Source organism: Diplotaxodon limnothrissa, linkage group LG15 (genome assembly GCF_057381915.1).
Source record: "Diplotaxodon limnothrissa isolate DT_005_m linkage group LG15, D_limnothrissa_male_GT1.1, whole genome shotgun sequence".
In the NCBI taxonomy this organism is placed as follows: domain Eukaryota; kingdom Metazoa; phylum Chordata; class Actinopteri; order Cichliformes; family Cichlidae; genus Diplotaxodon; species Diplotaxodon limnothrissa.
In genome coordinates, this window is record NC_140610.1 from 25,628,711 (window position 1) to 25,643,575 (window position 14,865).

Consider the following 14,865-nt stretch of genomic DNA (forward strand, 5'->3'; position numbering starts at 1 on the left):
CAACTATTTGCCAACCAGTCAGGGAATAATACATTAGCGACCAGCAGTGACCAGGGTTCACTGGTCTCTAGGCCTGTGTGACTGGACCTTTGTTAAAGTCACGTGAATAGTGGTCTAGTTAGTGGACAGCAAAACCTGAATATACACTGGTCTAATGGTTTGTACACAGTGTGTACGTGCGAGCTGTTTCTGAGGTTGCACAGAGGTACTCTCATCTTAAACTAAAGAGCTAATTACACTGAGTTTCTTTATGATCTTTCTTCATTTTGTTCTGGTTCCAATATCAAAGAGCGCTTGTCTCATGTTGCTGTTAAATTGCAGTTTGGCAGCAACAACGTCACTATTTCTGGATTTCTATTTCAAATCTGGTTCTGGCAGGACTCTGAAGGTAAACCGTTAATGTGAATTTCTCTGCATTTAAGCAGCATCAGATTAGCAGTTTTTACTGATTTACCCTATTGTTGCAAACAGATTGCACATAATTGCCAAATTTATCCAATTCAATGTAGACTGATGGACTGACTGTTTGAGTTTCCATTTTAACACCAGTTGAAAATGGCTGCGAGAGGCTGCAGACTTCATCTCCGTCTTCTGTCATCTCTAACCACTGAAACATTAGCTTAAGTAATTTGATGGACAACAGAAATGGAAAATATTTCAATTAAAAAAAAAAAAAAAATCACAGTTCTGAAAGAAACAAAATGATTTGTTGCAGCATCTTGAAGTGTACACGAAACACTATGTGGATTTACACTTTGAAGCCCTGCTCAGGAAATGTAAATACATGTAACTCTGTCTGTGAAGCTGAAGTTAAGAACTCTGTGCTTAACATCCATCCATTTTCTTCCGCTTATCCGGGGCCGGGTCGCAGGGGCAGCAGCCCAAGCAGAGAAGCCCAGACCTCCCTCTCCCCAGCCATCTCCTCCAGCTTATCCGGGGGAACACAGGCCAGCCGAGAAATATAATCTCTCCAGCGTGTCCTGGGTCTGCCCCGGGGCCTCCTCCCGGTGGGACATGCCCGGAAAACCACCTCAACTGGCTCCTTTCGATGTAGAGGAGCAGCTGCTCTACTCTGAGCCCCTCCTGAATGGCCAAACTTCTCACCCTATCTCCAAGGGAGAGGCCAGCCACACTTCGGAGGAAGCTCATTTCTGCCGCTTGTATTCGCGATCTTGTTATTTCAGTCACTACCCACAGCTCGTGGCCATAGGTGAGGGTAGGGGCGTAGATCGATCAGTAAATCGAGAGCTTCACTTTTACGCTCAGCTCTCTCTTCACCACAACAGACCGGTACAGCATCCGCATCGCTGCAGCCGCTGCACCAATCCGTCTGTCGATCTCCGGCTCCCTTCTCCCATCACTTGTGAACAAGACCCCGAGATACTTAAACTCCTCCACTTGGGGCAGGGTCTTGTCCCTGACCCAGAGTGGGCACTCCACCCTTTTTTAAAGTTATAGTTTTTAATTTTTAAGTACAGAATGTCACCGGGTTGGTTTGTTGGTAGGTTCCGCTCAGAGCCATTTAATGGACCGATAACTGAATAAGACTCAAAGGCTCTGAATGTGTAATTTTCATGAACTTCAACATTGTTCTCATCTATAAAATGCTTTACAAACCTGAACATTACAGCTAACAGGTGGATTTTTAGTGCAGCTGGCTGTAGCTCAGTTCGCAGAGCGGATCAGCCACTAACCAGAAGGTCTGTGGTTCGATCCCAGGCTGCTCCAGTCTGCATGCCAAATATCCTTGGGCAAGATACTAACCCCATGTTGCTCTCCGATGCATCCATCGGAGTGTGAATGTGTATGAATGTTAGATACTTAGCACTTAAGCTTAGAAGTGCTTGTGTGAATGGCTGTGATTGGGTGAATGAATTAGCTGTATAAAGCGCTTTGAGTGCTCGGACAGAGTAGAAAAGCGCTATATAAGAACCAGTCCAAACAATGATGACTCCTTTACTGCTAAAGACAGAGAGAGTGAAAGTGTAAAGAATATCTTTGGTTTGTTAACATAAAACTCATTGTTACAGCCAGGAGCAACTCAAAGGTGATCCCCTTGGACTGAGTTTAGGTTTAGTCCCTCATTTTCCTCTGAGTTATCGGTTCTGTCACTAGTTAGCTAACATAAACTAATTTAAGTCTATTAGCCGCAAATCTCAAAGCTAAGCTGGAGAGACAAATCAATCAATAACCTTTTTATTTAGCAAAAACCTATTTTTTTTAATGCATGAACCAGTATTAGGATCTGTTTTCATAAGCCCTTCATCAACTCAGCTGGTCTTCTGTAGAGAACCCACCAACGCAGGAACCACAAAGAAAGGCAGGATTTAAAGTGAGATCTTTCTTACTATGAAGCGACAGCTCTCCTTTGCTCCATTACTTCCTCTAATGTCCATTTAAGGCTCGCTCCAGATAGGAGTCGGTCCCCATAGACTTTGATGTTAAAATGTTTCACGTTAGAGCAGAAATAAATGCATTTAGAGCCTGCTACAAAAAAACGGTTTGGGCCTCTGTGCACAATTATCCAATTTAACTACAGAAATTACACACAGGCTGATGCTCTGCAACACAAACTGTCTTATTTTTAGTGCTCCAAAGTCACTCTTTTTTAAACTGTGCAATTCAAATAACTTCACAATATCTGCTTTAAAACACTACATTAGCATTTATTTGTGCCAGGTTGGTAGGTAAAGTCACCCAGTGCGAGTTTGCAGCAGATAAAAACACATTACTGAGGAAATTTTTTTTTGAAATATCAACTGAAGATTCACCCTGCGTGGAACTAAAACCTCCACCTTCCCCAGCTTCACCCTTTAAACCGCATATTAGAAAACCACACATGGTTGTACGCCTAGACACTAAAACCAGTCTGTTACACCTGCACTCACCCGGGCAAACACCCAACTAAAACAAGTCTGAGCCAGCCAGCGAGCAGGATTAAAGAAACGTGACCTGGAGTATCAGGGACACATGGAGAGCAAGGTGCCAAAGAAAACCTGCACAGCTTTGTAGGAAAAAGAAATGGGACTCCTCGGAGTCGTTCCCTGTGTGCCTTTTCGGGGAGTCTTTTCATTAGAAAGCGTTTAACTTACACAAAATGATTTCACTGCTGCCAGCTCTCTGTGCTGTCAGGCAGCCAAATGAGATTAAAAGGAATGTGCAGCGCCGCGGTACTAACCTGCCAGGTGGTGTTCGGTGTTTACGGCTGTTTTTGGTTTCTTTGTCCTCTCTCGGCCGGTCTGGACGCTGGATTAGACCTAACAGGGTTCAGTGTTAATGAAACGTGGCAAATCTAAGTCGACCGCCACCCCCTCAATCCCCCAAGACGGAAGAGCGTTTCGGGAGGAAACCGGCAGCGGTTTCTTTCTGCTGCTCGGGCCAATCGGGCCAATCAAATATTCATGTTAAACAAAACCACAAACCGCAGCTCCGGTTCAGGGAAAAATCACGTCCGTGTCCTCGGCTCCGAATGCAAATGAAGACATTCGGGTCATCGACTAAATGTAAGAAAATCAGATGTCAGACTTTGCTTCAGGTGCACATCTTTCTGCACTTCACCTGTCATTTGTGGGCACGAGCATTCAAGCCTGAACTGTGTTTACTTATTTATAAAATGCAGAAATATCACATTTATCCAATTAGTACTGCTGCTTCACTCTTTCCTAGAAGCCGTTGGCAGTTACAGAACAAATACCCCTGGTTGTGGATCACTGGGCTAAGATGCTGACCGTGTATTTGTGTGTCCCTGGAAACCATCTCTCCTCCTCCTCCTCACATTTCCTCTAATCTCTCTGCTGTCCGCTGCCTACAAAGAGACAAGAAATCCCCCGAGATAATAAAGGAAATCAAAATAGTTTCCAAGCACCATCCAAATATAAATTCCTGTGCCCCCAAAAATGCTCTTTTTCTTCTGATTGATGAAACTTTTCATTATTCATATTCAGTTACTTGGTAAACATAGCCCTCCTCTCCTGCAGAGGTATGTGGGCCGTCGCTATGAGTACCGTTGGTGCAGCTGTCCGCACGCTGTTGCTGTTTCTGATGGAATCGTAAAGAAAACGGGAATTTGTTTTGGAGCTGCTCTTTTGGGCTGCTAATCTTAACCCACCCCAAGTTTGGTGATCACGACGTGGTCAGGAAGGTCGAAGAGTAAATGCAGAAATAAAAAAAGATCAAAAGAATGTGGAAATATGTTGTCACTTGTTTTGAGTTCTGTGCAAAAGTCTTGAGCTGGTCAAGGTGGAAGCAAGAGAGCTGTTAACCATATCCTCCAAAAGCACTGTATTTACTTATTTATTTGTTTATTTGGTATTTTGAGGAACAAGAAACTTCCGTTTTTAGTCTGAACCTCCAATTATGATACTCAAATTAGCTGCTGTGCTGTCCCTTATTTTCCTGCTTAAGTTTTTAACAACTGGGTTTCGTGTAGGTCAGGATTTTACAACAACGCTTAACAAGATGAATTCAAAGGAGATCACAAAGGATTAGCCCCTAATACACCACACTTCTTAGTTTTCTTGTGTTTTTCTCCAACGAACAATAAACGAAGTCCTCAGTCTAGAAGCTCAGAGCTGTGGATCTCCTGCCTGTTAATCTGTGGACACAGAAGCTGTAACGATGGTGTTTTAATACGTGTTTTACGCTTTTGTGGTTTCTCTAATGTCTCACCACTGCAGATCCAGAAAATGAAGTTTGTGCTGTCTGACAGGTGAAACAATGCAGACCCAAAACTATCTGTGCAAAGGTTGAGCTGATGGAAAATCGACGTTTGAGCGTGAGAATCTCTGAGGTGCTGTGTGTCAGGAGGCGAGGTGCTGGCATATAACGGTGCTGAAATTAGATTTTTCTGGCAGTTGAGCGGCAGCGACTCTCTGCAGGTGGTTAATAAAAGAAAAAACGCTTTCTCTCCGTTAAAAATCAACTTAGCATTGATTTACAGTGGTGAGGGGCTGGATGATGGAGGGACGGATCAGACAGAGAGAAGGAGGATAAACACCACAGCAGAGCAGAAGACCGCTAAAGGCTGTGCACAAAGATATTACTTCATACAAGCATGGTCAGTCTGAATTCAGAGGCACATTAAAGCTATTTTGGGGCAATTTTTCCATCATTTGACCATTAAAGTGACAAGAAACTGAAAAATATCAATCCCTCAGTCACAAAGTGACAAAACCCACAAAAAGAAACCAAAACATTAAATCAATTTTCTTTGCAGCGTTGGATCTGTTTGTCCATCTCATATCCATCTGTTTGATGAACCACATGTGCAAAGATTTTTCTTTTTTTCTCTGACAGTTTTCAAAACCAGAAATAAGGAGCAGGCGTTACCAAAATCACGATCTCAGTTTTAAGCAACATTTTGCTATAAACCAAAGCATCAGACACAGTTAATCTTTAGGATGATTACGGCACTACGTTACATCTCGAAGACTGCCAAACTTACCAAAACTCAGAAAATCATCTTTACACACACACACACACACACACACACACACACACACACACACACACACACACACACACACACACACACACACACACACACACACACACACACACACACACACACACACACGGATTAAACAGCAGTAAAATTAGTCCTGAACAAATATTGATAAAAGCGCAGAGAGCAGCTGCTGTTACTGAGTCTGTTTGTTTCAGCAGACAGATGTTTGGTGTTATTGGATTAAATACAATTAAAAAAACCAAGCAGAGCGTCGTCAGATTTCCTTCAAAGTTTCCATAAGAGTTGAGAAAAAAGTCTTTCCAGCCATTATCTCACCCTGTCTGTCTCTAAATGTCTCAGATTTAAAACCGTCGCCGCTCCCTGCAGTGCAGTTTATTAACAGACCCGAGGATAACTTTTAATTTAGTTAAACGTTCATAATGTAATAAAAAATCTGCATGTGAGCTGACAGTTAATGAAACACGATATTAATGAAGCTTTTAAGTGCTTAAGGAAAGGAACTATTCTTCAAAGGCGTCTGTGGACAGCCGACATCATCCTGCCACGATTTAAAACTCATCACAGCAGCTAACAGCTGGCGGTTACGCTTCAGATGTACTAAGTTCAACCATGCACCACAAGTTTCAATGAAATGTACGTAGCACTTTGTATTTCCTACAGAGAAATTGCAAAGAAAGTTAAGGTGACAGTAGTTTTCTTCACTATCAAAAGGCACTCAGAAACCGGGGCAAACTGACAGGATAAGGTCTGGCAGACCCAAAGCCACAGCTGAATCATGGGACACGTTTCTGGGAGTTAACAGCTTGCATGATAGGCGGCTAACAGGATAACAGCTTCAAGCACAGCTTAATAGTGGTCGTAGCAAGTCTCAGTTTCAACTGTGAAGAGGAGACTTCTTGCTGCAGGTTTTACAGGACGAGTTGCAGCAAGAAAGCCATCGCTAAGACGTCAGAATATTACAAAGAGGCTTGGCTGGGTCATGAAACGCTGCCATTGGACGACTGAAGACTGGAAGGCGGAATCAAAATTTGAAATGTTCAGTTTGTAACGCAGGATCTTTGTGCGCCGTTGAGTAGGTGAAAGGATGGTTTCACAGTGTGTGGCATTAACTGGCAAACATGGAGGAGGAAGTGTGATGGTCTGGGGCTGTTTTGCTGGATCCAGGGTGGGTGACTTGTACAGAGTGAGAGGCGCCATGAAGCAAAACGGCTCCCACAGCATTCTGCAGCACTATGCAATAGCCTCTGGTATGCACGTAGTTGGTCAAGGATTCATCCTACAGCAAGATAATGACCCAAGTCCAAGCTATGGCAGAATTACCTCAGGAAAAAAGAACAAGATAGTAAGCTTAAAAACACGAAGTGGCCACAGTCTCCAGGCTTTAACCCCATTGAGCTGGTTTGGGATGAACTGGACAGAAGAGTGAAAGCAAAGTAGCTGTTACACCACAAAGCGACAGAAGAAGAAAAAGAGGCTCCACCCTTCTTCTCTCACCATAGATGTCTCTATACGCTCACTTTCCTGCAGTCACGTGAGTGGCTGGTAGTTATATCATGGCTTCAGTCTGTGTCAGCCTCCAGAGTTTATCTTCTTGATCCATTTCAGGTGTTTTAGTGCAAATCAAAGTGACAACGGGTGATCTGGAGAGGCACGGCAACACAAACCCCCAAATAGGGAATGGTTCTGCAGGAGATGGACACGGACCGCCGCGCTCTCCTTATCGCTTCTTGCTAGAGAAGATTGGATTGGTTCCTGAGTTCCTGATCCCAGATTGGATCAGGAGCTCAGTGGGCTCCTGGGACAGTCTGAATCAGATAGACAGATAAGGATTTTTTTGGTTGTCTGTCCTATTGTGGCCTTTTTGTTTGTTTCTTAGGGGGTATATTTGGGTGGCACAGTTGCCTAACAGCAAAAAGGTTCTGGATTTGAATCCGCTGGCCCGCTGAGGCCTTTGTGGGAGGAGTTTGCATGCATACCAACCTAACCGAGTAACTTATTGGCAATTAAAGAGCTTCATGCGTTATAAAAAAATCCAAATGAAGCATGAAAATCTGTGTATGAGTATGACTCTGTGTCCCCTCCAGCCTCCACATGTGGACTTTTTCACTTTAAAAGATGAAAGTGTTCACTTTCTCTCCACAGACGCCTCACCTTACCCTTCTCCCTGTGACAGCTGTGACAGGCTATAAGTGGTTAAACAATGGATGTTTACTAATCAGATTTCATATTTATTCTACAAAAATATAAACGCAAGACTTTTGTTTTTGCTCCCATTCCCCATGGGATGGACGTAGAGACCTAAAATTCATTCCAGATACACAATATAACCATCCCTCCCAAACAGTGGTCACAAATCAGTCCAAATGTGTGGTAGTGGGCACATCTGCCATATTGAGATAATCCATCCCACCTCACAGGTGTGCCACATCAGGATGCTGATCTGACATCATGAGTAGTGCACAGGTGTACCTCAGACTGCCCACAACAAAAGGCCACCCTGGAATGTGCAGTTTTTTGCGCTATTGGGGGTCTGGGGACCCAGAACCGGTCAGTATCTGGTGTGACCACCATTTGCCTCATGCAGTGCAACACATCGTCGCATGGAGTCTATCAGATTGTCAATTGTGGCCTGTGGAATGTTGGTCCACTCCACTTCAATGGCTGTGCGAGGTTGTTGGATATTCGTGGGAACTGGTACACGCTGTCGTATACGCCGGTCAAGCACATCCCGAACATGCTCAATGGGTGACATGTCCGGTGAGTATGCTGGCCATGCAAGAACTGGGACATTCTCAGCTGCCATCTGCCCTGAACAATGTGAACCATGATTCATCCGTGAAGCGCACACCTCTCCAACGTGCCAGACGCCATCGAATGTGAGCATTTGCCCACACAAGTCTGCTACGGCGACGAGCTGGAGTCAGGTCAAGACCCCGATGAGGACGACGGGCATGCAGTTGAGCGTCCCTGAGACGGTTTCTGACAGTTTGTGCAGAAATTGTTTGGTTGTGCAAACCAATTGTTCCAGCAGCTGTCTGGGTGGCTGGTCTCAGACGATCTTGGAGGTGAACCTGCTGGATGTGGAGGTCCTGGGCTGGTGTGGTTACACGAGGTCTGCGGTTGTGAGGCCGGTTGGATGTGCTGCCATATTCTCTGAAACGCCTGTGGAGACGGCTTATGGTTGAGAAATGAACATTCAATGCACGGGCGACAGATCTGGTTGACATTCCTGCTGTCAGCATGCCAATTGCACACTCCCTCATTGCTTGTGGCATCTGTGGCATTTTGCTGTGAGACAAAACTGCACATTCCAGGGTGGCCTTTTGTTGTGGGCAGTCTGAGGTACACCTGTGCACTACTCATGATGTCAGATCAGCATCCTGATGTGGCACACCTGTGAGGTGGGATGGATTATCTCAATATAGCAGATGTGCCCACTACCACACATTTGGACTGATTTGTGACCACTGTTTGGGAGGGATGGTTATATTGTGTATCTGGAATGAATTTTAGGTCTCTACGTCCATCCCATGGGGAATGGGAGCAAAAACAAAAGTGTTGCGTTTATATTTTTGTTCAGTGTATTTTAGTGACACAGTTTACGATTGAGGTGATTGCTAACACTGTTTAATTGTATGTTTAATTCCTGTCTCATATTTTATTGGGTATAATTTGGCTTCAGTCCTCTGTTTTGCATGCTTAAGGTTACCCTGCGTTAACCCCAAGCTGAGGTTGTTAAAAAGTACCTGAATAACTTTCTACTTTTAACAGAGAAAGTTAAAGAAGGCTGCAGAGAACAGCTTAAACTCGAGGCATTACGACCCTTTACAAAAAGAACGATTCCACTTAAAAAAAGAAAGCAGAAAATCACATTATACACCGGCAGGCTCCAGCTCCCTCTGATAAAAATTATACATCTGTAATGAAAATTATGGCTCTCGGTTTGAATCCAGCGGCTCAAAGAATGGCAGCTCAGTCTGAGTGAGGATAAGACAGTCACACATTATCACTCTGAAATGATTGTTCCCACATTCCTGCAGCCGGGACTTTGAAATGACTGAACGCTGACTTTCCCGCTGTACCTGTTTGCAAACCCCGGTCCTGAGATTTAAATTCTGCCTCACCATCACTCCAAAACTGAAACACGTGCTGCCCATGGTCTGTGTTCCTGTTCTGTTGTTCAGCTGAATGTTGTAAAAATCGTATTTTTAACAGTCAAATCAGTCGTGAAGGTCAGCTTTTACAAAACTGCAGCTGGTTTTAACTTTAACGGCCCTTTAATGACTTCTCAGTTGAACTGCGGTGACCCGTTTATGTTCAGTTTGTCCAAATCCACTCAGTAATCACAATTCAGCTCCTACACATCACGCAGTGGTCACTGCACTGGCTATCAATGAAATTTGCCCTCCATGAATCGACTCCACAGCCTCTCAAATAATCTGCCAACCTGCACAAAGTTCAGCAATCGACCGTTTGAAATCCTATTTAACACTCGTCCTGTTTTCATTCGCTGAGTCTGAGATGTCCTGTCCACCGTGAATGTTTCTTCCTGTTTTTTCAGTTTGTTGTTTTTATTTGCAGTCTTTTTTTGTATTAAAACCTATTATTAGCTTTAACCTAATGTTTTATTTGATTTCATTCATTTATTTGCTTCCTTCAGTTTTGTTTAACTCCTTTTTTCTTTAAACAACCCCCCAACAAAATGTTTGGGACGCTGTTTTTGTTCCTGTGTTCTGTTACTTCCTGTCTTATTTTGAAAGTCCCTCATCTCATGTGCTTTTTGAGTTAACTCTTTGTCTCTAGAGTTCTGCATATCAGTGTAATAAGTAATATGGAGGGACAGACTGAGACTGCCATTATATGCTGATGATGTGGTTGCGTTTACTGTAAAATTATAGAAATAATAAATTTTGTGATTTCTGCTCTGTGTTCTTTGTAACACTTTATAGACCAAACTGTGGACCTGCTGATACACAGTCCGCATACATCGTCATTTACCTGCACACGGCTCCGTATCCGGGAACTATGCGGCACTCTCCTCCTTGGCAGTAGTTCGGCTGGAGGACACACAGGCTCTGGCAGGGCAGACCGTCCACTGACACGAAGCCCAACTGGCACTGACACTCCGCCTCCTTCGTCCAGGCGTTCACCACGCAGCGAGAAAACTCACCGCAGGCCTGGAACTTGCAGGGATCGGCCTGATCAGCTGCAAGGAGAGGAAGGCAGAAAAACGTGGACACACATTAGTATTCAGGAGGAGTTTCCCGCGCCTTCCTCTAACCACCCTCCTCTCTCCGGGAGGTGCTGAGGAGTGTTTGATTTTAATGAGATCCTCTCCTCCTGCTCTGCACTGAAATGTAAGGTTTAGCCGGCCTCCGAGACTAAACATCAGATTCACTCCGGGGAAATTAGCATGTGTGCAGGGTGTCACGGATGAGAAGTACATCATGTTGTGAAGCCACAGCACGTGGTCAGTATCTGTAATCCAAACATACATCAGCAAGTATGTGTGTTTGAATCAGGGCTTCTGCTGGGGGTCTACAGCCTTCGTGTCCTGGAGAGTTCCTGTTTATTTATACTGTATATTTATTAGAGATGGCACGATACCACTTTTTTATGTCCGATACCGATATCATAAATTTGGATATCTGCCGATACCGATATGAATCCGATATAGTGTTTTTTAATCAACAAAACTGTTTTTTAAATATCTTGCTGCATTTTGTATAAGTTCATACTCAAGTTTAAAACAACAACTACACTAAAGCTATTCTGTTATACCTGTATGCAAAAAAAAAATATTTCATAGTTCAGCAATACTGATCAATCTAATAAACTTAAACCTACACCATCCTCCCTATTCTGGTATTTTAAAGAGTACTTAGCATAAATATTAAGCAACCTAACTAATAGGGTTCCAACTCCCAGCAACAACAAAAATAAATAAATAAAAAATAGGGAACCACCCCTCACGCTCCACCTCATGATGCTTAATCGACGTAATCAACCTTAATTTGATGCAGTGTGAAAAAAAAATGCACAGAAATCAATTCTTTTTCAAGAAATATTAAATAGATTCAACATCTTTCTTCAACAAAATTGCAGACTGCACAGATGGTACCTTCCCAAAGGAAAAAGTACTATAGCTTACTAGGGTATATTAGACTTAACAGTTACTATATACAATAATGGACTTCTATACATTTTACATCAGATTAAAACTTTGGGTGTAAGATTCAGATAAATATTAAATAATTAAAAGCTAGACATTTTAAATGAGAATAAGAAAGAAAAGTATGTCTTTGTGCCCCCTTTTCCCTGTTAATGCCCTATCGGCCCCCCTGGCTAAACTTTGCTAGATCCGCCCCTGCACAGTTACCAGCCGTCAGCTACGTAGAAAAAGATCCTCGAGTAGAAAGTAATATTAAATACATTCTAACAACAGCTGATCAAGCTTAAACGTGCTGCTGTTGTTCAGCCGCTGGTTTCCTCTTTCTGGTGCAAAGTGGGCCAAAAGCAAACTAGAGACACGGACTCGCGACAGAAAAGCCGATCAGCTGATCGTTAAGCAGTTTCATGATTGAAGTAGCAGCTGGAGAGGCAGTCGCTTGTTAAGCTTAACGCAGGAATGCTTTACAAACATTCAGAGATGGACTTACACACTTGCTTTACTTCTCTCGGGGATAACTTTGTCGGAGATGAAATGCCGGGTTGCTAGCGAAGCTCCACATGCTATCCAGACCACCGACAGGTCCCGCATGCCACAGCCGCTCTATCACGTGATGCATACTGCTCCGACGTGCTAACGTTCTGAGGTGAGTTACGGCGTGTTGCAAGTTTTGTGAGGTGCTTTCGTGATATTTAATGGATCGGATTACATTTTTTTATTTTTCTCCGATATCCGATCCAGTAATTTAGGTCAGTATCGGACCGATACGTAATATCGGATCGGTCCATCTCTAATATTTATCAGTGTATGCCAGCTGGAACAGAAACAGCTGCTTTTACATCATGACTTGGAATAAATAGCCATATTTAATCTGTGTATGTAAAATGTCCCTCTTACTACTTTTCTTAGACTGTGTAACTGGCAGGTTTGAGGAATCTATCAAACATATCGCTGCACAGTTTTTGGGAGATTGCTTGTAACCCTCAAATCAACTACAAGAGAATTTAAGGTTTTATAAACCTGCATTTACCTTTGTTTTTACAGTGTATGTAATGCTTTATAGCCTCTTTTAGTTCAAAATCTAGTCTTGCCAGCCACTTTATTAGGTATCCCTTGCTGGGGAACACTCCTCAGAGATGTTGGTCCATACCGATGTGATAAAAATCACACAGCTTCTGCAGCTTTGTTCACAACAAACACGAGTGTTTCAGCAAAAACCTGATTCCCAATCAGGATTTTGCTGAAACACACACACGCTCGCCTCGAGACAGAAGATGTTGCAGCAGCACTTCTCCTCTCAGCAGCTCACTTCTCATCTTCATCACCATTATTCGGGCCCTATAATGTTCTCTACGATCCCACCGTGTGCCGTTGGATTTGACATATAGACCTAATTACCAAGTCTGTTTGAATGTTTGTGATCTCTGCTCCCTGCCTCAGACTCATCTGTGGAGAATATTACATCACAAAGCTTTTAGAGTGTGAACTGCATGCAGAGGAGCGCTGCTGATACAACAAATGTGAATTATTCTAAGATGCCTGTTTATATCTCATACATAAAAAGAAATCCTGGCATCATAAAACACCACCGCACTGCAGCTAACAAAAGAAACGGCATGTTGGCTTTTTAATCTTTCATGTTAAGGAATAAAAACACCATTGCATGCAAAAAGGACTCTTAGATATTCAGTTGAACAACAGTAGAATCAGCACTGAGCCAGAGCTTGCTTTAATCACTGCTAACATCAGCCAAAACAAACTGTCTTCCTGTGTTATATTACTCTATTTTATAAACTGCTACGGACCCGTTGAGGCATGCACTCCACTCTACTCCTGAAGGTGTGCCGTGGGATCTACACCCAGATGTAAGCGACAGATCCTTTAAGTCCTCTAAGCTGCGAGGTGGGGGGCTCCATGGATGGGACTTGTTTGTCCAGAATATCCCACAGATGCTCGATTGGACTGAGATCTGAGAAATCTGGAAGCCAAGTCAACACCTCAAATTGTTCCTGAACTATTTCTGGTTTGTGGCACCTCGCATTATCCTGATGAAAGACACAGCCATCAGGGAGTACTGTTTCCATGAAAGGGTGTACATGGTCTGCAACACCGCTAAGGTAGATGTTACATGTCAAAGTGACGTCCATGTGTTGGCAGGACCCAAGGTTTCCCAGCAGAACACGGTGGATGGGGTCAGTGTGGGAACCCTCGCTGTCTGTAGTGCCAGATGTTCTGTGTATTCTGACAGCTTTCTATCAGAACCAGCTTAAACGTTTTTTGCAATTTGAGCTAAAGTAGCCACACGGGCCGGGCTTCGTTCCCCACATGCATCAGTGAGCCTCAGCCGCCCATGACAACTGTTCGTTCCTTGGACCACTTTGATAGATACTGACCCCTGCATACCGGGAACACCCAACGAGAGCTGCAGGTGTAGAGACACTCTGAACAGCTCGGCCCTTGTCAAACTGTGATGGCAATCCTTACATTCGCTCATTTTACCTGCTTCTAACAAATCAACTTTGAGAACAAAATGTTGACTTGCTCCCACCTGCTAACAGGTGAAGAAATAATCACTGTTATTCACCTCACCTGTCACTGCTCACAATTTTAGGCCCGGCTGGTGTACATGAGCAGCAGACCGGAGTTCACATTCAGTTCGGTTTGGGGCAGAGAAAGCTCAGGACACCTGCAAACCCGGTAGCGTTTCACGCACCTGGTTCGATGTCCAGAGAGTGGGTGTCAATCTGGATGTGCAGCTTCTTGGCGGCAGCGGTGCAAAACTCCTCCAGGATGCAGTGGACCGCCTCGGTGATGTTGTACGGCACTGACTTGGTGAACTTCATCTTGCTGTTGACGACCACGCTGCCCTTCCTGAAGTTGAGGATCTCCAGTTTTTTGAAGCCCGTCAGGTTGGCCTGCAGGAACGGCAGCAGCTGCAGAAGAAGAAGAAGCAGAGAGTGACGCGTAGGCCATAGGGGAGTCTGACTGATTAACAAAACTGAAGGAAAAACAGAAGAAAATTGATGTAAATGTAGTTTGGGCCGATTAAACTGTCTCATCATGAATTCTGTCTAAACTGAGTGAATTCATAAATAACTTGATGCCTCTCTGCTCACATAACTCACATCTTTTATGCCCATGAAGTCAAAGCCTTGGCTGAATTGATGCACCCAGTCTGATTTTATCCAGAGTTTTGTGTGAATGTCTGGAATTTCTTTCTACAAATCAA

At 43.7% G+C, this 14,865-nt stretch overlaps 1 protein-coding gene across 1 annotated transcript in view; it reads right to left on the reverse strand.

The window, feature by feature from the left end:
- LOC146617629 (uncharacterized) overlaps positions 1-14,865 on the reverse strand; it is a 55,776-nt gene that overhangs the window by 2,995 nt on the left and 37,916 nt on the right. Inside the window, exons 16-18 of the mRNA XM_085373503.1 lie at positions 14,350-14,569; positions 10,466-10,673; positions 917-1,001 (exon numbers count right to left, since the gene is read on the reverse strand). Of these exons, the coding sequence (XP_085229629.1) occupies positions 917-1,001; positions 10,466-10,673; positions 14,350-14,569 (513 nt within the window). The remainder of the gene's footprint in view (positions 1-916; positions 1,002-10,465; positions 10,674-14,349; positions 14,570-14,865) is intronic.